The sequence below is a fragment of the Hemitrygon akajei genome, chromosome 4, assembly GCF_048418815.1.
Source record: "Hemitrygon akajei chromosome 4, sHemAka1.3, whole genome shotgun sequence".
NCBI lineage: Eukaryota > Metazoa > Chordata > Chondrichthyes > Myliobatiformes > Dasyatidae > Hemitrygon > Hemitrygon akajei.
This window is the reverse complement of record NC_133127.1, coordinates 142,885,854-142,912,932: the sequence shown is the minus strand read 5'-3', so window position 1 is coordinate 142,912,932 and position 27,079 is coordinate 142,885,854. Positions and strand designations below refer to the sequence as shown.

The window sequence follows — 27,079 nt, the reverse complement described above, 5'->3', positions numbered from 1 at the left end:
ACTAGGTATTTAGTTCCCAAATTATCACATAGCTGTTGAAAACAATCATTTAATTTTTCTTACCTGTCCCTTGACACATTTTTCATAGCGCCTCTTCTATCCATTTAGTTCCAGTTAGGACACCTCAAGAAAACACTCTTTCTCATTTTACTTGCTGAAAATTAAGTTTCATGTATATATTTTTAAAAAGCTATTGATTTGAATACTTAGTCATTGTAAGTGAGTCAGTCTTTGTTTGATTTTTGGAATTCTGGCTCTACCAACAACTCAGTCCTAGAGACACATACTTAAATAAGCACACCCTTAAGCACATCATGATCATATCCTCTGTCAAAATTGCTTGTTACTTTATGAGATACCTCCTAACCATAACATGGAGTTACGTGATGATTGCCACATCATGGGGAGAAATCATTCCATGTAAAACACATTATTTTGCCATGAATATTTAATGCAATCTGGGTAATATATTCAAAGCAGAAATCTGCATCATCTGTGTTAGAATGCTAATGATTTAATACTGAATTTTCAACTTAACCACACAATAAGTAGACTTGGATACTAAAGGAGCATACCTACACCCCAGATGAAGACCTCAGACTTATTATTTCGGGGAGGTGCTGATTATCTGATAAACCCTACAACATGATATGAAATTCAGGAGTAGTTGTTACTCAGTGATTATTTGAACTCAATCAACGGTATTCATACTTCCTTAAAGGAAATGCAAGAGTCACCGCACATATACAAGGAACTAGAAGATATAAAAGGTACTACACTAATTTTAAATAAAATGTTCTCTGGAGCTATTTTGAAAGGAGATTTTCTTTAAAACTATCAGTTTTTTTCAGACACATGTTAAGTGTTAACTATTAGTTCATTTCATCTTATGTATTGGATTCCGGTAAAAAATACAAAGATTAACCCCCCACTGTATGCTAACAGCTGTTTTTATTTGTTGTGTACACTATATGATTCACTTTTTAACAGGAGACATTAAATTTGCTGGACTGGGTGTTCTTATGGTCTAAAAATGATTGCAGTATGTTATACAAAATGCATAAAAATATAAAAGAACACAAAAATAGGAGTTGGTCAATATTATAAATTTGGGGGATTCATATAATATTTCCATTTAACAGCATATTACAGCATTTATGTTACTTCAACTTTCAAATAAACAAATATAAAAATCTGCCCAAATAAGTCACCATATCTTAAACAGTAAATGATTGTGGTACTTGAGTAGCACAGTAACAAAGCAATAATCATGTAAATGCTCCTAAGGTCAAAACACATTGGGTCACAATAACAATATCATGAGATATTAATATTGTGATACACATATGCCTATAAATACACACATACCTACATTGTCCAATCCCAAAACACACATTAGACCAATTCAAAGAACATTAAACATTTACTTGAAACCCAAAGAATGAAAACACAACTTAGCAGTCCATAACTTGTGTTAAATGGGCATTTAAACGGGTTCAGTTAGAGACAGGAATTAATGATTTTTGCTGCAAGTTACATTTATGTTGGTTCAGCAACAAGTGAGAATTTTATTTTATATGGCATCACCCAATTATATTGCAATTGAAATTAAATAACAAATTGAGTTTAAAAATAAATGCTTAAACAAAGAAACAGGGTATCCTTTAACTTTTAATTAAAAAAATCAAACTTTAAAAGAGTTAAATTAAACTTTAACTATAGGAAAGAAACAGAAGCAAGAAAATCAGTCTCAGATAATTAAAACACAACTCCAAACTAAAATATTTCCAATCTCTCAATTTACCTATGATATGACTTCTGATTGAAATCAGTAAAAAAAAATTAAAACACAAAATAACTTTTTTTATTTTCCACCGAAGTCTACTCAGAGTCACGGTTGCATTTCTAGAAGTTATCTACATTCGCATTTATATACAGCCTTGCTTATTTACACAATCAGAATACAGTGTTAGAAACACAAGGGTTGAGATTTATCTCCATTTCACATCAGAACCTTAGGAAAGTTCTCACGCAAGTTGTTAATTTCTTTGTCGATATAAAATGCAGTTGTAGTCCTTTGCTGCATCAAAATGCACCTCATAAGGAGTCCCAAAGAATTAACAAAAGAGGTCTGTAATAATCCTTTGAATGGACAGTGAGACAGCATATTCCCTACCAGGTAATGCATCCTGCACTCTTGGTTCTGACTCTGAACTGTAAACCAATAGTTCACAGTTGGAAAAATTGTTAGAAAATAGCAAATATTTACTGTAATCACACTACTGCAAAATACTTTTTGCTCAATGCAAAATGTGTGAAGACAAAAAAAAGAGGAAAAAAACTCAGCACATTGCAAGAATTACAATGCAACAGTTTTAAAAAATAATTGTAACAACACAGCCTGAAAAATGGCCACATAAGCAGCTGTCTTTGGCAAAGTGGTTGGCACATAGTCCTTTACTGTTACCTCTTGCCCATTTCACTCTGTCTCATGAAATGGATGTTATTTACATTGTCTGACAATTCAGGATATTGCTCAACAGTTTTTATAAAATAGCCGTCGTAGCCTTGCACTCTGCCAGTGATCAACAGCTGCTGTTTTTCTCCCTCGGTCCATGAGCGAATTCCCTCCTCTCCATCCTGTAACCTTTGCCTTTCTCTAGTCCAGGCGGCTGCTACAGCCCGCATCCTAGCCAGCTCCAAGACTCGAGCTTTCTCTTCATCCAAGGTTGTCCCATATCGTGTGTTTAAACACAACAGACCATACTGAAGTTTAATATCAGTGTATCTTCTAGTCCTTCCATTCAGTACAGTATTAATTTGAGACACAGTAACATTAATTCCGTTCTCCAGGGTTCGCCTTCCACCAGTAAGGCCCAAAATAGTGAGATCCTTTTCTGCAGACCCCATTTTGATGAAATAATGTGTGTCCACTCCATCAATGGTGAAGTGGATATTTTCCAGGTAAAAGGCATTATTTAAAATTGCAGCAACTCTCCTTCCATCTTCATTGGCAACACTAATGATATCTGTGCTTACTCTGCCTCCTCGAACAGCGAATTTCACTCCTTTGCCAAAGATTGAGCCGCCTGTTGCAAATTTTTTCATACGTGCTTTTGGCTGGCAGCCAGTTCCACTTCCTCCGTAAATCTGTCCAAAATGTTCTAGCGTAACAAAAGCTTTCAGCTGTTTCTGAACAACACACTGGACTCCTAAAATGGACTAATAAAAGGAGAAAACATTAATGGTTATCTTTACAGGAAAAAGTGATGTTATTCACAACACTGAATAAAGTCTTCATTTTGAATTTTTCTAATAATTCAGTGAATTGTTTCTTTATATTTCACTGGAAAACATTTGGGTAAACCTGTTTATAATTTTACTGATTGCAACATATTTTGCAAGAGTAATGTAAAGATACTGTATTTGAAATTAATTTCAAAACATCTGAATAAAATTTCAATGAAATTAGTCAAGAGTTTTTTTTAAAATAAAAAAATTACCATTTTACTTTTGGATAATTCTGATATATATAGTAACAGATCAGCCAAAGCAATACAAATAGTTTTGGGTTGTTTTTCAGGTTACTGGGGACAGTAAATGGATCAATAGATTTATTGGTTTTGTCTTTAATTAAAACTGTAACCAGCTTTGCCATGTATTTCAATGCATTTGAACAAGAAGACATTTTTGAGAAAATGCTTTGGTGACTTTTATTTGAGAATATGATTGCTTTAATGATGAACTGAAATGACAGGAATTTCTTTATTTCTCTCATGAAATGAATAAAAGAAAAATGATCACAAACAGTATTTAATGCCTGTCAAGTTTTGACTTGGGTCTATTAATTTTTTAACCAAAGAAATGTAAAATATGTAATAAAGATGCTGGACAATGAGTGATAGAAACCTGTTTATAGAACATAGAAAACCTACAGCACAATACAGGCCCATCGTCCCACAAAGCTGTGCTAAATATGTCCTTACCTTAGAACTACCTAGGCTTACCCATAGCCCTCTATTTTTTTAAGCTCCATGTACCTATCGGGGAGTCTCTTAAAAGATCCTGTCGTTTCCACCTCCACCACCGTTGCTGACAGCCCATTCCTCACACTCACCAATCTCCGCGTAAAAAATTTACCCTGACATCTCCTCTGTACCTACTTCCAAGCACCTTAAAATTATGCTCTCTCGTGCTAGCCATTTCAGCCCTGGGAAAAAGCCTCTGACTATCCACACGATCAATGTCTCTCATTATCTTGTACACCTCTATCAGGTCACCTCTCATACTTCGTTGCTCTAAGGAGAAAAGACTGAGTTCACTCAACCTATTCTCATAAGGCGTGCTCCCCAATCCAGGCAACATCCTTGTAAGTCTCCGCTGCACCCTTTCTATAGTTTCCACATCATTCCTGTAGTGAGGCAACCAGAATTGAGCACAGTACTCCAAGTGGGGTCTGATCAGGGTCCTATATAGCTGCAACATTACCTCTCAGCTCTTAAACTCAATCCCACAGTTAATGAAGGCCAATGCACCGTATGCCTTCTTAACCACAGAGTCAACCTGTGTAGCAGCTTTGAGTGTCCTATGGACATGGACCCCAAGATCCCCTGATCCTCCACACTGCCAAGAGTCTTACCATTAATGCTATATTTTGCCATCATATTTGACCTACCAAAATGAGCCACCTCACTCTTATCTGGGTTGAATGCCATCTGCCATTTCTCAGCCCAGTTTTGCACCCTATCAATATCCCGTTGTAACCTCTGACAGCCCTCCACACTATCCACAACACCACCAACCTTTGTGTCATCAGCAAATTTACTAACCCATCCCTCCACTTCCTCATCCAGGTCATTTATAAAAATCACAAAGAGTAGGGTTCTTAGAACATATCCCTGAGGCACTCCACTGGTCACCGACCTCCATGTAGAAGCATCTACAAGCATTCCTTGCCTTCTGTGGGCAAGCCAGTTCTGGATCCACAAAGCAAGGTCCCCTTGGATCCCATGCCTCCTTACTTTCTCAATAAGCCTTGCATGGGGTACCTTATCAAATGCCTTGCTGAAATCCATATACACTACATCTACTGCTCTTCCTTCATCAATGTGCTTAGTCACATCCTCAAAAATTCAATCAGGTTCGTAAGGCATGACCTGCCTTTGACAAAGCCATGCTGACTATTCCTAATCATATTATGCCTCTCCAAATGTTCATAAATCCTGCCTCTCAGGATTTTCTCCATCAACTTACCAACCAATGAAGTAAGACTCACTGGTCTATAATTTCCTGGGCTATCTCTACTCCCTTTCTTGAATAATGGAAAAACATCTGCATCCCTTCAATCCTTCGGAACCTCTCCCATCCTCATTGATGATGCAAAGGTCACCGCTAGAGGCTCAGCAAAATCCTCCCTCGCCTCCCACAGTAGCCTGGGGTACATCCTGTCCAGTCCCGGTGACTTATCCAACTTGATGCTTTCCAAAAGCTCCAGCACATCCTCTTTCTTAATATCTACATGCTCAAGCTTTTCAGTATGCTGTAAGTCATCATTACAAGTGCCAAGATCCTTTTCCGTAGTGAATACTGAAGCAAAGTATTCATTAAGTACCTCTGCTATCTCCTCTGGTTCCATACACACTTTCCCACTGTCACACTTGATAGGTCCTATTCTCTCACATCATATCCTCTTGCTCTTCACATACTTGTAGAATGCCTTGGGGTTTTCCTTAATCTTGTCCGTCAAGGCCTTCTCATGGCTCCTTCTGGCTCTCCTAATTTCATTCTTAAGATCATTCCCGCTAGCCTATAATCTTCTAGATCTCTATCATTACCCAGCTTTTTGAACCTTTTGTAAGCTCTTCTTTTCTTCTGGACTAGATTTACAATAGACTTTGTACACCACAGTTCCTGTTCCCTACCATCCTTTCCGTCTCATCGGGACATACCTAGGACATACCTACTCAGAACCCCATGCAAATATCCCCTGAACATTTGTCACATTTCTTCCGTACATTTCCCTGAGAACATCTGTTTCCAATTTATGCTTCGAAGTTCCTGCCTGATAGCCTCATATTTCCCCTTACTCCAATTAAACGTTTCCCTAACTTGTCTGTTCCTATCCTTCTCCAATGCTGTGGTAAAGGAGATAGAATTGTGATCACTATCTCCAAAATGCTCTCCCACTGACAGACCTGACACCTGACCAGGTTCATTTCCCAATACCAGATCAAGTACAGCCGCTCCTCTTGTAGGCTTATCTACATACTGTGTCAGGAAACCTTCCTGAACACACCTAACAAACTCCACCCCATCTAAACCCCTCACTCTAGGGAGATGCCAATCAATATATGGGAAATTAAAATCTCCCACCACAACAACCCTGTTATTATTACACCTTAGAAAAATCTGTCTCCTTATCTGCTCCTTGATATCCCTGTTACTATTGGGTGGTCTATAAAAACACCTAGTAGAGTTATTGACCCCTTCCTATTCCTAACTTCCACCCACAGAGACTCCGTGGACAACTTCTTCATGACTTCCTCCTTTTCTGCAGCCGTGACACTACCCCTGATCAACAGTGCCATGCCCCCACCTCTTTTACCTCCATCCCTGTCCCTTCTGAAATATCTAAAGCCTGGCACTTGAAGTAGATATTCCTGCCCCTGCACCATTCAAGTCTCTGTGATGGCCACAACATCATAGCTCCAAGTACTGATCCACACTCTAAGCTCACTTGCTTTGTTCATAATACTCTTTGCATTAAAATAGACACATCTCAAACCATCAGTCTGAGCACATCCCTTCTTGATCACCTGCCTATCCTCAGAATAGGGATTTCTATGCAAGTGGCAGTTTTCATGGGCTAGAGAAAAGAAAATCTTATCACATTTCCATAATAAATTGTCTGTTTTTTTTTAAATGAATTTCATAAGTTGTCAAAATTAAAGCTTAATGACAAAAGAAGGTATTACAGCAAAACAGTTTTTTTAAAATTCCAGTTTGGCAATTCCACAATGTTTAATGGTATATTGTCAAGTTGAAACTCAAACCAGGATGATTTTTGTCTTAACCAATCACATTGAGGTCATGATTTTCAACTACTGTGAGAAAGATCTACATTAACTTTTTATTATTTGATCAAATTACTATGTTTTAATTTATTTATCTTGATCAAATTGCTGTTTTGGGATCATGTATATGCATATGCATTATGATTTTAAGATTAGATGCTAACAGTAGCATTATTGTTTTCTTATCTAAAACTTCTTAGGTTTTGGCCATGAACTCCTGTTGGAACCATCAGAGTAAATGTTAAGAAATACAGGAGTGACGGATTTATCAAAAGGGTCAAGCCTTAATCAAGTCCAGCCTAGTCAAGATTCAAATTAATCGCTAAAATGTAACCAAGAATGACTGTTCTATTCGCTGGGTTCACGCTACGGTTACTGATCTTCGTATAAATAAAAGATTGTGTGGAAACATGGTAAAATCTTGTTGGAATATTTCCTCATCATATGTAGTTACATTTTTGCATCAATGAAAATTTTTAAAACAAGAACTTAATAATAAAACTAAAGAATGTAAATATTCAAGTTGGCACGTTTTGTTTTAATGGCACAGAATCTGATTGTAGGATCAGAAAACAGAAGAAGGACATTAGTTTGTCATGTCTGGGGCTCTTTGACATGTGTAAGCCTCAACATTTTGTCCCCTACCCTACAAATTCCACATCCACAATTACTTGCAGAACTCCCTCATAAAATTACTCATGGAATTAGTTTCCACCAACCTCTCCATGTCAAAAAAAAAATCATCTCTCTTCTGGACCTTTTGTTACTTGGCAGAGAAAATAGATTTTCTGTGTATTAAAATTTCTTGTCATCTGGAAAACCTTCGTCAGATTGCCCCTTAACTTCCATTATTTCAGTTTTAACTTCCTTTCTCAAACTGTAATCTCCCTTGCATGGTTTCATTCTGGTACATTGTACATTCCTGGTTACGCGGTGCACTTTCCAAGATGTTGCCATTTTTCCTGATCCACAATACTGAGTTGAAACCTAATGAGAGCTTTATAAAGTTCCATCTCAATATCAATTGCGACATTTATCATGCCATCTTCTACACCCAAATGTTCATTGTTCATAAAAATTCTTAAGTACTCAACCTACCACTAATTCTTGGGGATCACCGCTGTAAACTTCTAAAAAAAAACCACCCTCTCCTCATTGTTGCTAAACCCAATTTACATCTCTGCCACCATTTACTCTTTCATTCCATTAGTTTCATTTTCTTAACCAGCCTCCTGTGATGTTGCCCTGCTCATATTTGCAACAGATAGTAATTTATTACTCTGTTACTCCATCAACTGAAATTCCCATCGTAATTTGCCTTTAACAATGGTTGTAGACCAGTCTCAATACAATTAAGACCATGTTCTAGTTCTGGTACTTTCTTGTTATTTAAAGCAACTTGTGCTGCTTGCACTGATAAACACCTGAATGGTTTCCATTAATGGAAAGGTTTCCAGTACATCAATATTCAAATATTTGTGGATCAGAAGTACTTCCTCCTGGTCAGAGCCATGTTACCAGGAAAAGCACAGAACAGCTCCATCCTTGGGGAGAATACGCTGCCAACATTTTCTGTTGAGGTGTGAATCCTGAAGGCAAGGTTTACTCTGTAATCCCCTGACCCCTCATGGAATGTGGTCGCCAGCCATGGCAACCGAGTACTGACTCAACTAGATCCACACATCATTCTTGAAAATTCCATTGTTCTTATTAAAATGTCCTCCCGTTGCCTGCATCAGTTCTGGGGTATCCTGTAATATACACTCCATCGTGGCATCCTGCGTGCCCCACAACTTAGAGTAGTGGTCGCCAACCAGTCGATCTTTGAGACTTTCCCAGTAGATGCCGAAAAAGAAATGAAAAATGCGCACTGGGCAGAAAAGACCGGAAGGAAAACCCCACAGCCCAGAAACAACCTCTCACCACAAACAGTTCTCCGCAGCGGGAGCACCGCTACATCACCATTATCCTAATCGGCATCAACCTATCTTTATAATGCTCCCATTACAACACTTCTCCCCCTTTAAATTCCAACATTTCCCAAATGTAAAAGAACTGGGAAACAAAAAACAGTGGTGTCATCAGCTTGCGTACCTCTGAAATTTATACCAGTGTCTCAGTAACAGTTTACCAATACAAAACACCTGAAAAATGTGACAGATTCAATATTCAGCCTAACAAAGGAAACTGTCCATTCAAATATTCAGTCTGTCAGGAGGCTTGCGAGGGTGCTGTGCTGCAACAGATGAAAATCTGTACTGACAGACACCTCACAGACTGTCTCAGACTGGCTGTCTGTAGTTATGAGCCAAATTTCAATAGACAATAGACAATAGATGCAGGAGTAGACCATTCGGCCCTTTGAGCCAGCACCGTCATTCAATGTGATCATGGCTGATCTTCCACAATCAGTACCCCGTTCCTGCCTTCTCTCCATATCCCTTGACTCCGCTATGTTTAAGAGCTCTAACTCTTTCACTCCGCTATCTTTAAAAGCTCTATCTAACTCTTCCAGAGAACTAGCAGAAAGTATTCAGCCCCAGTCATCACACTGAGTGTAACAGTCATTTATTTTTCGTGTTGAAATAAAATTAAATAATGAAACATAGAATTAAAGGTGTTGTAATGTGAGCATTATAAAAATAATACCAATTAAGATGATGGTAACATAGCAACGTTTCTGCTACGGAAAGCCGCCTGCGAAGAGAGACTGCTTCCGGGGCTGCGGGGCTCCACTTCCGGTCCCTTCTGCCCGGTGCGCATGCGTGTGTCTAAACGATTTAGTAGGCCAATCTTGCCTTTCACTAAGGCCGAGGTAGGGGAGCTTGGCCTTAAAAAGGTTGGCGGTCACTAACTTAGAGCAATGGAAGCAAAGAATACCCAAAAATAGAGAGTTTGAGGTAGAACCTGAACAGCAGCAGAAGCAAGGGGTGCAGAATATTGAAAGGCCTTGACAGAATGGACCTTAATAGGACGCTTCCAATAGTGGGAGGGTTTTGGACCAGAGGGCACAGTCTCAGAATACAAGGACATCCCTTTAGAACAGAGATGAGGAGGAAATTCTTTAGCTAGACGGTCGTGGATCTGTGGAATTCATTGCCAGAGATACCCGTGGAGGCCAAGTCATATTTGCAGTGGAGGTTCATAGGTTCTTGATTAGTAAGTGTGTCAAAGTTTATGACAGGAGAATTGGGTTCAAAGAGGTGATAAATCGAGTGGCCATGATCGAGTGGCAGAGCAGATCAGCCAAATGGCCTAATTCAGCTCCTATGTCTTTGGTCTTACGGTCAAGCAAGCCTACGTGGAGGAAGCCCCAAACAAATATTAACATTTATTTCCAGCACAAACAAGGGAAAATCTGCAGATGCTGGAAATCCAAACAGCAAACACAAAATGCTGGAGGAACTCAGCAGGCCAGGCAACATCTAGGAAAAGAGTACAGTCGGCATTTTGGCTGAAACCCTTTGTCAGGACTGGAGAAAAAAAGCTGAGGAGTAGATTTAAAAGGTGAGGGGAGGGGAGAGAGAAACACAAGGTGATAGGTGAAACCTGGAGGGGGAAGGATGAATTAAAGAACTAGGAAGTTGATTGGTGAAAGAGACAGAAGCCCATGGAAGAAAAGGGGGGAGGAGCACCAGAGGGAGGTAATGGGTGGGCAAGGAGATAAGATGAGAAAGGGAAAAGGGAACTCTTCAGCAGGACTGGAGAAAAATGCAAACCCTGGTTGGGTGGAGGAAGAAGACATCGCCTGTAAAGGGTTGTGATTCTCTTGTAAAAGGAAACTTTCTCAAAGAACCTGCAAAATATGAGTCACTAATGTGAACTTTCTTTACACCACTAATCCTTTGTGTCACGTCTTTCTTTGTGTTCAGTCATTTAGCTGAGTCCGATTCCATATGGCAAAGACACGGAAGTAGATTGCCAGGCTTTCTTCCGTACAGATACTGCTGATGCTCAGGTTGAGACCGGGCTGGGTTTGAACTCAGGACCATCTGCCTTGAAGTCCAGTGCTGATACCACTACACCACCAGCCCTTGCTTATAATACATCCATGAATTTTCCCTAATCCTGTGACTGAAGTGGATGTCTTAACTGTATGGCACAGAGGTGCAGCTGATAAGAGTTGTTGCCTATCAGAGAAGTGGACAGCCGGTATCCTTTTGCAGGGTCGAGATGTTTCATACTAGAAGGCGTGCATTTAAGGTGAGAGGGGGAATTTCAAAGGAGAAGTGAGGCATAACTTTTTTCCCCCACAGAGTGTAGTTGGTGCCTGGAATACGCTGTCAGGCGTCGTTGCGCAGAAAAATATGATGGATGCATTTAGGAGGCTCATAGATAGGCACATGAATTTGCAGAGAATGGAAGGAAATGGACCATGTGCAGGCAGAAGGGATTAGTTTTGCTAATTAGTTTGGCCCAAAGGGCTTGTTGCTGTACTGTACTGTTCTGTTTTCTGTGTTTTACCACCTATGTTCTCATAGTTCCGGAGACCCATGTGGAGTGCTGACCTGGGCTCTGTCTGTGCAGAATTCACATGTTCTCATGTGACCATGGGAGTTCCATGGGTAGTCTGGTTTCTGCCCACATCCCAACAATGTGTAGGTTGATAGGCTGATTGCCCACTGCAAATTAACTCTAAAGTGCAGGTAAATGGGATAATTGGAGTGAGGGCAGTGGGAGTAAGGGTGTTGTGTTAAGATGATGAGAATATTTTCTGATGTTTTAACTAGTTTATGGAATTTTCAAGAAGTCAAAATGTTAGAGAATGAACAATGTTGAGCAGGTATTTATTCTCATCTGCCTCAGTGAACATAAAATGTAATCTAAGAGCGGAACAGGGAATAAGATCCACGAGATTGCACTCTACTTGACATTGGAAGATTTATGCAATGATTGTTGGGAGTATTTATCCAGCTCCTTCCCATTGTTTGGAACTTCATAAAGGGCTTCCAGCAAGGTAACAAACAAAAGGTAACAGTGGCAAGGCATAGCAACTGAGCAAAGCAGGTTTTATCCCCTGTATCATAACCCTTTTTGCCTTGAGCTTTCCAAGAGAAAGGCCAGGAAAAGTGTCTTTCAGAATGTAGAGCCATTTCGCCTGGTGTCATTGCTATTGGCTTATTATTGTCACATATACAGTGTAAAGCTTGTCTTGCATACTGTTCCTACAGATCAATTCATTACATAGTGCACTGAGGTAGTACAAGGTAAGCAATAACACAACGCAAATAACATGCAAGAGTACAAAGTGCCATGCAGGTAGAGAATAAGATGCAAGGCCATAATGAGGTAGATTGTGAGGTCTCAAGTCTATCTTATTATACTAGGGAACCATTCAACAGTCTAGAAACAGCAGGGCAGAAACTGTCCCTGACTCTAATGAGACATGCTTTCAGACTTTTGTATCTTCTGACAGAAGGGAGAATGGAGAATGTCTGGGGTGGGTTTGGTCTTTGGTTCTGTTAACTGCTTTACTGACGCAGCAGGAACTTTAGACAGAGTCATGGTGGGGAACTGGCTTCTGTGATGTGCTGAGCAGTTTCCACAACTCTCTGCAGTTTCTTTGTGTCACCGGCAGAGCAGTTGCCTTACCAAGCTGTAATGCAACCAGATAAAGATGTTTTCTATGGTGCATCAATAAAATTGTTTAGGGTCGATGGCGACATGTCAAATTTCTTTAGCCTCCTGAAGAAGTAGAAGCATTGATGAGCTTTCTTGACTGTTGCATCGACATGGTTGGAACAGGACAGGCTTTTGGAGATGTTCATTCATAGGAACTTGAAGCTCCCATCCCTCTCAACCTCAGCACCGTTGATGTAAACAGAAGCACGTATACCAACCCCTGTTGAGGTCAATGACCAGCTCTTTAATTTGCTGACACCGAAGGAAGGGTTGAATAGAAAGGAGGAGCAGAGGAACGGTTGAAGTAGAGTAGTCCACCTGCTGTGCTTCACCTTTATAAAATATTTGGAACACAAGATTCTTTTTGATGCATTTGTAAATAAATGTGCAACTAGAGACATGACCAATAATTATTGACAAAGCAAGAGTGGATAAAGGAACTGTAGTGTCCAAGAAGTAGCTTCTTGTTGAACAAATAATCAACTAAATTCTCAGTTGTAGCTAAATTGCTTAAGTGAGAGATATTGAATTTAAATGTTAAAAGAGCTTTCTGAAAAAGCCTGAGATGTAATGACATTTTATCAGATTCACTGTACTCAGGTGCCTTCCCTATTGCATTATAAAATATCGATGAATTGGCCTCTAATTAACTGGACTGTGTTTTTAGCAGCAGGAACAGTCAATATCATTTTCAGCTGCCTGGCATGAATGATTACCTGATGAGAGCTCAAGTTCCTAAGGCAATGTTTTTTTAAAAGGAATTTGCCAGGGTATCCCAACAGAGCTAGAGGCCCAAGAGAGACAATAATTTTTTACACATTTATGGATGGAAGTCTCTGGGCTGGACGTGCATCTTCACCAGCTGAATTGCAATCTGATGGGGCAGATTGGATGGGCTTGGGAAAAAAACATTGAAAGTTAATTCAATTAAAAAATCTGAAAATTGGACATGTTCTGGGAAGAGTGGCAGTCTGTCTCAACAGAATGCAATCTGACTTGGTTTGATAGTTTAATGGGAAATAATAAGCTGTTGTATCTTGATCTTTATCACTTGTAGATGCAATTGCTGCAAATGTCATTGTTAGTCTACTGGTTAGTCATTGGACTAGACTAATTTGATGATGAAAGATAAATTGTATGATGTCGGTTGAATCCTTTGCAAGGGAATGCGGACAGACAAATGCAGAAACAAGATAAGCGACAATAAGGAGAATGCTGCAATGCCGGAGGTGCTGGGGGATCTCAGCAAGCCAGGCAGCATCTATGGAGGGAAATGAACCATTTTGATTTGAGCTTCTTCATCTGGAGGAGAATGAAGACGACAACCATTTGTTTGGCAATATTGGCTGGGGGAAAACATTGCTCACATGTCATGTGAAACAACCTGGGTTTCATATAGCACCACAATAAGCTGAATTGCATCTGAACAGGTATTCGAGGGTCCAGATCCAACGACGGCATTTTGGTTGATGTACTACTCCTCCAGGAAACAGCAAATTCTGGAAAATCTCAGTTGGTAAAGATCATAAAACATCAGAGCAGAATTGGGCCATTCAGCCCATCAGGGCTGTTCTGCCATTCCATCATGGCTGATTTATTATCCCTCCCAACACTATTCTCCTGCTTTTTCCTCATAATCTTTAACACCCTGAAAATCAAAAACCTATCAACTTCCAGTTTAAGTATATCCAATGACTTGGCTTCCATAGCCATCTGTGGCAATGAATTCTACAGATTCACCAATCTCTGGTTAAAGAAATTTCTCCTCATCTCTGTTCTAAGTAGATGCCTCTCTATCCTGAGGCAATGCCTACTGGTCATAGATCCCCCCCCCCCCACCACTATAGGAAATATCCTCTCCACATCCATTCTGTGTAGATATTTCAATATTCAATAGGATTCAATGAGATGCACCCGCATTCTTCTAAACTCTGGCAAGTATAGGTCCAGAGACATCAAAAGCTCTTCATACATTAACCCTTTCATTCCTAGAATCATTCTTGTAAACATCTTCTGAATGGTCTCCAATGCCAGCTCATCCTTTCTTAGATAAGGGGCCCAAAACTGTTCACAATACACCAAGCACAGTCTAACTAATGCCTCATAAAGCCTCAGCATCACATCCTTACTTTTATATTCTAGTCCTCTCAAAATAAATGTTAAGATTGCATTTGCCTTTCATACCACTGACTCAACCTGCAGGTTAATCTTCAGGGAATCTTGCATGTGGACTTCCAAGTCCCTTTGCACCTCTGATTTTTGAATTTTCTGCCCATTTCGAAAATAGACTGTGCCTTTATTCCTTCTACCAAAGTGATGAACATACTGTCTTTCAACTGCCACTTCTTTGCCTATTCCCCTATTCTGTTTAAGTCCTTCTGCAGACTCCCTGCTTTCTTAAGTCTACCTGCCCCTCGACCTATCTTTATATTGTCCAGAAACTTGCCACAGAGCCACCAATTCAGTTATCCAAATAGTTGACATAAAATGTGAAAAAATGCGGTGTCAACACCAATCTCTGCTGAACACCACTAGTCACTGGCAGTCAAACAGAAATGATGATGATGATGATGATGTCGACTCAGGCCTGAGAGGCCAGTGTCGGGCATTTTCATGCCTTACAAGGTGCGGAACGAAAGACTGTGTGGCGCGCCACTCCTCACACAGACATTTCGCAGTATTTTTCTTTATTTTACGAGGTTGAGTTGCGAGCTCAACACTCAACCTGGCATGGATGAAAAGCATACTTGGGAACGGCCCAACTGGATTCGAACCAGGGAACCTCTGTTCCGGAGTCCGGCGCTGATGTCACTGCACCACCAGCCAAACAGAAAAGACCCCATTAATTCCCACCATTAGCCTCCTTCTAGTCAGTTAATCTTCTATCCATGCTAGTATCTTTCCTGTAATACCATGGGCTCTCATCTTATTTAGGAGCCCCATGTGCAGCACCTTGTCAAAGGCCTTCTGAAAATTCAAGTAAACAACATCCACTGACTCTTCTTTCTCTATCCAGCTTGTTATTTCCTCAAAGATGTCCAACAGATTCATCAGGCAAAATTTCCCCTTAAGGAAATCACAGTGGCTCTGGCCTATTTTACCATGTGCCTCCAAGAACCCCAAGATTTTATCCTTAAACATAGAAACATAGAAAATAGGTGCAGGAGTAGGCCGTTCGGCCCTTCGAGCTTGCACCGCCATTCAGTATGATCATGGCTGATCATCCAACTCAGAACCCTGTACCTGCTTTCTCTCCATACCCCCTGATCCCTTTAGCCACAAGGGCCATATCTAACTTCCTCTTAAATATAGCCAATGAACCAGCCTCAACTGTTTCCTGTGGCAGAGAATTCCACAGATTCACCACTCTCTGTGTGAAGAAGTTTTTCCTCATCTCAGTCCTAAAAGGCTTCCCCTTTATCCTTAAACTGTGACCCCTCGTTCTAGACTTCCCCAACATCAGAAACAAACTTCCTGCATCTAGCCTGTCCAATCCCTTTAGAATCTTATACGTTTCAATAAGATCCCCCCTCAATCTTCTAAATTCCAGTGAGTATAAGCCTAGTCGATCCAGTCATCATATGAAAGTCCTGCCATCCCAGGAATCAATCTGGTGAACCTTCTCTGTACTCCTTCTATGGCAAGAATGTCTTTCCTCAGATTAGGGGACCAAAACTGCATACAATATTCTAGGTGCGGTCTCACCAAGGCCTTGTACAACTGCAGTAGAACCTCCCTGCTCCTGTACTCAAATCCTTTTGCTATGAATGCCAACATACCATTTGCCTTTTTCACTGCCTGCTGTACCTGCATGCACACCTTCAATGACTGGTGTACAATGACACCCAGGTCTCGTTGCATCTCCCCTTTTCCTAATCGGCCACCGTTCAGATAATAATCTGTTTTCCTGTTCTTGCAACCAAAGTGGATAACCTCATATTTATCCACATTAAATTGCATCTGCCATGAATTTACTCACTCACCTAACCTATCCAAGTCACCCTGCAACCTTTTAGCATCCTCCTCACAGCTAACACCGCCACCCAGCTTCGTGTCATCCGCAAACTTTCCCTCGTCTAAATCATTAATATAAACTGTGAACAACTGGGGTCCCAGCACTGAGCCTTGCGGTACCCCACTAGTCACTGCCTGCCATTCTGAAAAGGTCCCGTTTACTCCCACTCTTTGCTTCCTGTCTGCCAACCAATTCTCTATCCACATCAATACCATACCCCCAATACCCTGTGCTTTAAGTTTGCACACTAATCTCCTGTGTGGGACCTTGTCAAAAGCCTTTTGAAAATCTAAATATACCACATCCACTGGCTCTCCCCTATCCACTCTACTAGTTACATCTTCAAAAAATTCTATAAGATTCGTCAGACATGATTTTCCTTTCACAAATCCATGCTGACTTTGTCTGATGATTTCACGGCTTTCCAAATGTGCTGTTATCACATCTTTGATAACCGACTCTAGCATTTTCCCCACCACCAATGTCAGACTTACCGGTCTATAATTCCCCGGTTTCTCTCTCCCTCCTTTTTTAAAAAGTGGGGTTACATTAGCCACCCTCCAATCCTCAGGAACTAATCCAGAATCTAAGGAGTTTTGAAAAATTATCACTAATGCATCCACTATTTCTTGGGCTACTTCCTTAAGCATTCTGGGATGCAGACCATCTGGCCCTGGGGATTTACCTGCCTTTAATCCCTTCAATTTACCTAACACCACTTCCCTACTAACATGTATTTCCCTCAGTTCCTCCATCTCACTAGACCCTCAGTCCCTTACTATTTCCGGAAGATTATTTATGTCCTCCTCAGTGAAGACAGAACCAAAGTTGTTATTTAATTGGTCTGCCATGTCTTTGTTCCCTATGATCAATTCACCTGCTTCTGACTGTAAAGGACCTACATTTGTCTTGACCAATCTTTTTCTTTTCATGTATCTATAAAAGCATTTACAGTCAGTTTTTATGTTCCCTGCCAGCTTTCTCTCATAATCTTTTTTCCTTTTCCTAACTAAGCCCTTTGTCCTCCTCTGCTGGTCTCTGAATTTCTCCCAGTCCTCAGGTGTGCCACTTATTTTTGCTAATTTATTTGTTTCTTCTTTGGACTTGATACTATCCCTAATTTCCCTTGTCAGCCACAGGTGCACTACCCTCCCTGGTTTATTCTTTTGCCAGACTGGGATGAACAATTGTTGTAGTTCATCCATGCGATCTTTAAATGCTTGCCATTGCATATCCACCGTCAACCCTTTAAGTATCATTTGCCAGTCTATCTTAGCTAATTCACATCTCATACCTTCAAAGTTACCCTTCTTTAAGTTCAGAACCTTTGTTTCTGAATTAACTATGTCACTCTCCATCTTAATGAAGAATTCCACCATATTATGGTCACTCTTACCCAAGGGACCTCGCACGACAAGATTGCTAACTAACCCTTCCTCATTGCTCAATACCCAATCTAGAATGGCCTGCTCTCTAGTTGGTTCCTCAACATGTTGGTTCAGAAAACCATCCCGCATACATTCCAAGAAATCCTCTTCCTCAGCACCCTTACCAATTTGGTTCACCCAATCTATATGTAGATTGAAGTCACCCATTATAACTACTGTTCCTTTATTGCACTCATTTCTAATTTCCTGTTTAATGCCATTCCCAACCTCACTACTACTGTTAGGTGGCCTGTACACAACTCCCACCAGCGTTTTCTGCCCCTTAGTGTTATGCAGCTCTACCCATATCGATTCCACATCCTCCAGGCTAATGCCCTTCCTTTCTATTGCGTTAATCTCCTCTCTAACCAGCAATGCTACCCCACCTCCTTTTCTTTCCTGTCTATCCCTCCTGAATATTGAATATCCCTGGATGTTGAGCTCCCATCCTTGGTCACCCTGGAGCCATGTCTCTGTGATCCCAACTATAACATATTTATTAATAACTATCTGCACATTCAATTCATCCACCTTGTTATGAATGCTCCTCGCATTGACACACAAAGCCTTCAGGCTTGTTATTCCAACACTCTTAGCCCTTATACAATTATGTTGAAAAGTGGCTCTTTTTGCTTTTTGCCCTGGATTTGCCTGCCTGCCACTTTTACTTTTCACCTTACTACTTTTTGCTTCTACCCTCATTTTACACCCCTCTGTCTCTCTGCACTTGTTCCCATCCCCCTGCCACATTAGTTTAAAGCCTCCTGAACAGCAGTAGCAATAATGGACTCCAGCATCTTCCCAAACACTGGTCAGACTAACTAGTCTATAACTTCCTTTCTTCTGCCTTCCATCCTTCTTAAAGCGTGTATTCCAGAACCATTCCAGAATCTAGTGATTCTTGAAAGAATTCCAGAACCATTCCAGAATCTAGTGATTCTTGAAAGATCATTACTAATGCCTCCACAATCCCTTCAGCTACCTGTTTCTCAACCCCTGGGTGTAGTCCATCTGGTCCAGTTTACCTTCAGACCTTTCAGGTTACAAAGGAAATGACGGAGCCTGTCACAAGGTTTCATGAGCAGGTATTTAACGTTAATTGGCAGAATATCTAGGCTGGAAACACACAGGGGCTCAGACTGCATCGGTGGACAGACTACCAGAGGTAAAATGCTTCAGCTCTGAGACCCTTTGCCATGTGTCAGACCATAAACACTAATTCTGTTTCCCAGATGCTGTCTGACATGCTGAACGGTTCCAGCATTTTCTGTTTCTCATTTCAGATTTCCAACATATGCAACTTGTTAAAGGGATAAACATTAGCTCTATTTGTCACGTGTACATTGAAATATCAAAATATACACTGAAGTGCGTAATTTTGTCAACAGCCAATATAGTCTGAATATTGTGCTGGGGGCAGAGTGCAGGTGTCCTCACACTTCTCATCCCAACAGAGCAATAATTATCATGTCAGGATGCTGGTGAGAAGAGCCACCCCTCTCAGGTGTTTCATGCACAGATGGAATCTTAGGGGGTTGTAAAAGGGATTACAAAATATGGAATTATCTTCCAAATATTGCAGCTCAGTTGCAGACAACAGACATAAAGTTGTAGAAAACGCAGATTATACAGGCTTGGTGACAACTATGCAGACTGACCCATAAACATCACTTATCCCTCTTTCTGATTATTGCTAACTGCCTTCACGTTGCCTCAAACATCCCTCAGTTTCCACTCCTCCCCTCCTTGTCTGGGAGAGGAAGAGAGACGCAGCGTGTGAGGTGGGCAAGAGCAGATGGTGGGTCACTGTGTGAGGGAGAGAGAGTAAGTATATGGGGGAGGAGAAAGAGAGTCGGTGTGTGAGGAGGAAGCGAGTGAGTCACTTTGTGAAGGAGGGTTAGAGAGTCACTGTGTCTGTGAGAGGAAGAATCAGTGTGTGAGTGAGGAAGAATTACTAAGTGAAGAAAGTGTGAGAGACTCTGTGAGGGATAGTCAGCAGAGAGAGAGAGTCAACATGTGAGTAAGAAACAGTCAGTGAGTGAGGGAGGAAGTGGCTGTGTGTGGCATGGAGAAGGTGAGTTTGAGGAGGGTTAATCAGTACCTGAAGCATATCGGGCACTGATGTTTCTGGCTAAAAGACTGAAGTGGGATCTAATATTGCGATGTGTGTAATTTTTGCAAAATTGCAATTCAGTTTGGTGCTTTGAATGGTGCTATTGAACAAGACTAAAAATAAATTATTGAAGCTGTAATATCACACCACATAGGAGAGATTAAGTACAGTTCGTAAATGTAGTGTAACGAAGAGCTATTTATTTATAGAACGCGCTTGTTATTGCAGTCATTGCCGACTGCTACAAGCTATAACCTGACATCAGTGAAAGGGGATTAAGTATGCACGGGAATTGCATCTTAATGAAGTGTGAACTAACAAGTACACACCTGCTTCTGTTTGAAATATAGGGAACACATAACATGTTGGAAGCAACAAGCTTGTAATTGACAATAATGGAAATGATAATTGGTTAGTGCATTTGGGCTGATTTAAATGATTACACAATTTAAACAGAGGTGGATAAAGAATGCGAACTGGAGTTGTTTGTTTAGTTTCTTTTAAAATTATTACATTGTCCATGAGTAGAATGACAGTAGATCATTCCACTTAGTGCACAGGGATAAATCGTTATTCTTTATTCTGTATTTATAATTCTGAGATAAAGCACTTATGATAAACTCATTACTAGAATTACTTTCTACCATAGTAGTTGCAATTTTCTAATTTGAAATTACAAATTTAATGGACCTGCACTGGCTACAGTTTAATGTCCGAGGATCATTCACTGAAACTGTATAATATGAGATCTGCACTACCTAGTATTTGTCTTTTTTTGGAAATTCTATTTTGTCCATATCTCATGGATGAATTGTATAATATTAACTTGGTATATAAAGCAATTGCTAACTGTCCAATAACGCAGAAACCGAAACCCAACAATCACCAAGGCAGTGTGAAATTACAAAGTAGTAATGACTGGAATACACTCTTTAAAAAAACCCATTAGGTTTATCATGTTCTTTCCTGGAAGAAATCTTTCTTATAGAACTGTACAGCACTAGAACAGGCCCTTCAGCCCACAATGTTGTGCCAAATCGATTAAGTTAGTAATTAAATGGCTAACTGAACGAATCTCTTCTGACTACACAATGTCCATATCCTTCTGTTTTCCTCACATTTGTGTGTCTATCTAAATGTCTCTTAAGAATAGAACATAGAACAGTGCAGGACAGTCTCAGCTTGGTTTATATCTGTCCTGCGCCCAACATATTGATGCAATTACAAAGAGGACATGACAGCAGTTGTACTTCATTGTGAGTTTGGAGAGAGTTGGAATGTTTCTGCAGATGTGCCATGGAGAGCACTGTCTGGTACGGAGGGGCCACTGGACAGTATTGGAAAAGTGCTCAGAGAGTTGTGGACTCTATCAGTTCTATCAGAGGCACTGGCCTTCCCAGCATTCAGAACACCTTTGGAGGGTGGTGCCTCAAGGGGACGCCATCCACCATTAGGGACCCCCATCGCCCAGGACATGCCCACTTCTCAATACTGCCACTGGGAAGGAGGTGTGGGAGCCTGGAGATGTACACTCAGTGTTTCAGGAACAGCTTCTTTCCCTTCTCCATCAGATCTCTGAACCCATGTTCACTACCTCACAATGTTTATCTTTTTTCTTTGCACACTTTTTGCATTACATAATTAGTTTAATTTTATATATAGTTTGATTGTAATTTATAGTTTTTAGAATTATTATGTATGGCAATATACTGCTGCTGCAAAACAACAAATTTCACAGCAGTGATATTAAACCAGATTCTCATTCTGATTCAGATTTGGCAACCCAGAATTGTGGGTCTCTGAAGTGCTGTGGTCTGTCAACTGTGGCGAGAATGTATGTTAGTGCAATCTGTAAGCTGTGATCTGTCATTTTCCTCACTCTGCTAATATCGACAAGGACTTCCAACTTCTTTCCATGAGAAGAGAGGAGAATGCTGGGAAATAAGGTGCCAACCTGGTGAAGATGGTGAAATAGAAAAAGCAGCTTGCAGTACCTAGAGATAAGTGATCTCACAATGATTGAATCAGATCAAAACTCTGTTGTTTTGTTACTTAAGACCATAAGACCATAAAAGCATAGGGGCACAAATACGTATATCAAATCTGATCCACCGTTCAAGCTGATTTTTTAAAACTCCATTCTCCCGTTTTCTCCCCAAAACCATTAACTGTCTTACCAATAAAGAATCTATCAATATCCACTTTCACTTTATCCAATGACTTAATTCAAATTCCACAAGATTCACCACACTGTGTCTGAAGAAATTTGTTAGTTCTAAAGCAATGACTCTTTATTCCAAGTCTTCTTGGATCCTCAATTCTCATATTAATAGATAATCCTCTCCATTTCCACTCCATCCAGCATTTCAGTATTTGGTAGGTTTCAATGAGATCTTCCCTCATTCTCCAGAACTCCATCGACTAGAGACCCAGAGACATCAAATACTCCTCATAAGCCTTTTATTTCAGGGATCATTCTTGGGAACCTCATCTGGACAATCTCCAGGCCCAGCACATTTCACCTTAGCTACAGGGCCTAGAATTGCTCACAATATTGCAAATATGAATGCTGATGGAAAATTAAACTAAATGGGTGGAATCTCATCGAACACACCCATCTTTAATGACAGTGGGGCCTCGCATGGGACTGTAAAGACAAGGCTGAAACATCTGTAGAAGGAAATGCCAAATGGATGATCCATCTCAGCTTCCTCCTTCAATCCTTAACACTACAGAAGCATTCCTCCAGCAATTCCTTTCACTCCACCTAATACCAAGGAATGGCTGTAAGCACTTGATTCAGCAAAGGGACTAGACCAGACCGTATCTCAGCTGTAACCTGCTACTCTAGCCCAGAACGATTAAAAACTGGCGTCTTCTTGTTCAATGTGAAGAACAGCCTGGTGTGTCTCATTCATTTTGCAGGATAAATTTTGTCTGGATAACTACTGTGCTGACTACTCTCAATCATCATTAAATTGACAGTAGGTATCATCAATTCTGCTACCAAGGACTTCTTATTCACCAGGGTTTCATCAGGGTCACTCAGCTCCAGACTTCAACACAATCTTTATTTCAATATGTAAGGAGGAGCTGAATTCCAGAGAAGAGGTGAGAATGAATGATCAAGAACTCAAAGCAGGATTTTAACGAACGTGGCCTCAAGGCATTGTGGTAAATCTGAAGTCGATGAGTAAAAAAAGAGCTCTAATGATTAGAGTATTACTTCACACAAACAATATTGGCTGTGGTTGTTGGAGGTTAATCATCTTAGTCCCAGCACATCACTGCAGGAGCTTATCACAATATCCTAAGTGCAAAGATCCTTAGCTACTTCATCGATTTGGTCATGGCTAGAACTAACTTCTGCCTGAATGAGGGTCTGGACCCATTGCAATTTGTTTACTGTCACAACAGGTTTAGAGCAGATGCAATTTTACCGGGTCCCCACTCGGCTTTGGACCACCTGGACAACAGCAAATTAATTATATGTCAGGTTGCTGTTGTCAATTACAGCTCATGATTCAACACCATCATCCCCTCAGTTTTAGTCAACAATTCACTCATTGGTGTGGCAGTATGAGGTTCAAAAAGAGCTCAGGGCCTTTTGGAATTTGTTGGTGGGCTGCAGTCATCGTGAGCACTCATTTGTTGGCAATGTCGTGTGAGGTTTAAAAAAGCGCTCGGGGCTTTTCTGGACTTTTCAGCGGGCTGCATCGCAACAGTCTCTTAAGCACTTGGCAAGGGCCAATAAAAAGAAGAGGTGGAAGCTGAAAGGCTACTGTTGGAGTGGGCTGGTGTCAGAGTGTCGGGCTTTGGCTCAACAGGCTTCAATGAAAGCAGGCTTAGGCTAGAACTTAAGCTTGAGAAGTTAGAGTTATAACATGTGGAGGCAGGATGATGGTTAAGGCAATGGAATGCTCCTCTTGTAAGATGTGGGTTTGCAGGGTACCTAATAGCTTCCCTGTTGTCTAGATCAGTGGGAAGTGCATCCAACTTCAGGTCCTGACTGACAAGGTCAAGGAACTGCAGCTGGAGCTGGATGTACCCAGGACCATCCAGGAGGCTGAAATCCTCATGGGTGAAATGTCTACTGAGGTGGTCAGACCCAGGTAGTAGAACCACAGAACCATAGAACATTACAGCACAGAAACAGGACTTTTGGCCCTTCTTGGCTGTGCCGAACAATTTTTCTGCCTAGTTCCACTGACCTGCACCTGAGCCATATCCCTCCAAACCCCTCTCATCCATATACCTGTCCAAGTTTTTCTTAAATGTCAAAAGTGAGCCCGCATTCACCACGTCATCTGGCAGCTCATTCCACACTCCCACCACTCTCTGCATGAAGAAGCCCCCCCCAATGTTCCCTTTCAACTTTTCCCCCTTCACCCTTAACCCATGACCTCTTTTTTTTCTCCTCTAGCTTCAGTGGAAAAAGTCTGCTTGCATTCACTCTATTTATACCCATCATAATTTTATACACCTCTATCAAATCACCCCTTATTCTCCTACACTCCAGGGAATAAAGTCCTAACCTATTCAACCTTTCTCTGTAACTCAGTTTCTCAAGTCCCGGCAACATCCTTGTAAACCTTCTCTGCACTCTTTCAACCTTAGTAATATCCTTCCTGTAATTAGATAGATAGATAGATAGATAGATAGATAGATAGATAGATACTTTATTCATCCCCATGGGGAAATTCAACTTTTTTTCCAATGTCCCATACACTTGTTGTAGCAAAACTAATTACATACAATACTTAACTCAGTAAAAAATATGATATGCATCTAAATCACTATCTCAAAAAGCATTAATAATAGCTTTTAAAAAGTTCTTAAGTCCTGGCGGTAGAATTGTAAAGCCTAATGGCATTGGGGAGTATTGACCTCTTCATCCTGTCTGAGGAGCATTGCATCGATAGTAACCTGTCGCTGAAACTGCTTCTCTGTCTCTGGATGGTGCTATGTAGAGGATGTTCAGAGTTATCCATAATTGACCGTAGCCTACTCAGCGCCCTTCGCTCAGCTACCGATGTTAAACTCTCCAGTACTTTGCCCACGACAGAGCCCGCCTTCCTTACCAGCTTATTAAGACGTGAGGCGTCCCTCTTCTTAAAGCTTCCTCCCCAACACGCCACCACAAAGAAGAGGGCGCTCTCCACAACTGACCTATAGAACATCTTCAGCATCTCACTACAGACATTGAATGACGCCAACCTTCTAAGGAAGTACAGTCGACTTTGTGCCTTCCTGCACAAGGCATCTGTGTTGGCAGTCCAGTCTAGCTTCTCGTCTAACTGTACTCCCAGATACTTGTAGGTCTTAACCTGCTCCACACATTCTCCATTAATGATCACTGGCTCCATATGAGGCCTAGATCTCCTAAAGTCCACCACCATCTCCTTGGTCTTGGTGATATTGAGACGCAGGTAGTTTGAGTTGCACCATATCACAAAGTCCTGTATCAGTTTCCTATACTCCTCCTCCTGTCCATTCCTGACACACCCCACTATGGCCGTGTCATCAGCGAACTTCTGCACATGGCAGGACTCCGAGTTATATTGGAAGTCTGATGTGTACAGGGTGAACAGGACCGGAGAGAGTACGGTTCCCTGCGGCGCTCCTGTGCTGCTGACCACCGTGTCAGACCTACAGTCTCCCAACCGCACATACTGAGGTCTATCTGTCAAGTAGTCCACTATCCAATCCACCATGTGAGAGTCTACTCCCATCTCCGTTAGTTTGTGCCTTAAGATCTTGGGCTGGATGGTGTTAAAGGCACTAGAGAAGTCAAGGAATGTAATCCTCACAGCACAACTGACCCCCTCTAGGTGAGAGAGTGATTTGTGCAGCAAATACGTGATAGCATCCTCCACTCCCACCTTCTCCTTATACGCAAACTGAAGAGGATCCTGGGCGTGCCTGGTTTGTGGCCTCAGATTCTGTATTATCAGCCGCTCCATGGTCTTCATAACGTGCGACGTCAAGGCAACAGGTCTGAAGTCATTCAACTCCTTTGGTTGTGGTTTCTTCGGTACCGGGACAATACAGGATGTTTTCCACTGTCTGGGTACTCTTCTCTGCTCCAGGCTCATGTTGAAGATGCGCTGTAGTGGTTCTCCCAGCTCAGTCGCACAGGCCCTCAGTAATCGTGGGGAAACTCCATCCGGTCCAGCCGCCTTGCTGGTACAGATCTTCCTCAGTTGACCTTCCACCTTTGCAGCCGTAATTAGGTGACCAAAACTGCACACAATACTTCAAATTCAGTCTCACCAATGTCTTATGCAACCTCACTATTACATTCCAACTTTTATATTCAATACTTTGATTTATAAAGGCCAATGTAACAAGAGCTCTCTTTGTGACCCTATCTACTTGTGACGCCACTTTTAGGGAATTATGTATCTGTACTCCCAGATCCCTCTGTTCTACTGCACTCCTCAGTGTCTTACCATTTACCTTGTATGTTCTACCTTAGTTTGACCTTCCAAAGTGCAATTCCTCACACTTGTCCGCATTAAACTCCATCTGCCATTTTTCAGCCCATTCCTTCAGCTGGTCTAAATCCCTCTGCAAGCTTTGAAAACCTTCCTCACTGTCCACTATACCTCCAATCTTTGTATCATCAGCAAATTTGTTAATCCAATTTGCCACATTATCATCCAGATCATTGATATAGATGACAAATAACAATGAACCCAGCACTAATCCCTGTGGCACACCACTAGTCACAGGCCTCCACTCAGAGTAATAATCCTCCACTACCACTCTCTGGCTTCTTCCATTGAGCCAATGTCTAATCCAATTTACTACCTCACCATGTATACCT

At 41.1% G+C, this 27,079-nt stretch overlaps 1 protein-coding gene across 3 annotated transcripts in view; it reads right to left on the bottom strand.

Moving 5' to 3' along the window:
* Positions 1-600: 600 nt before the first annotated feature.
* tenm4 (teneurin transmembrane protein 4) overlaps positions 601-27,079 on the bottom strand; it is a 2,228,071-nt gene continuing 2,201,592 nt past the window's right edge. For all 3 annotated transcript variants that reach the window (XM_073043455.1, XM_073043454.1, XM_073043453.1), the window contains one exon: positions 601-3,222. In XM_073043455.1, coding sequence (XP_072899556.1) covers positions 2,464-3,222 — 759 coding nt within the window. In that variant the 3' untranslated portion in view covers positions 601-2,463. The remainder of the gene's footprint in view (positions 3,223-27,079) is intronic.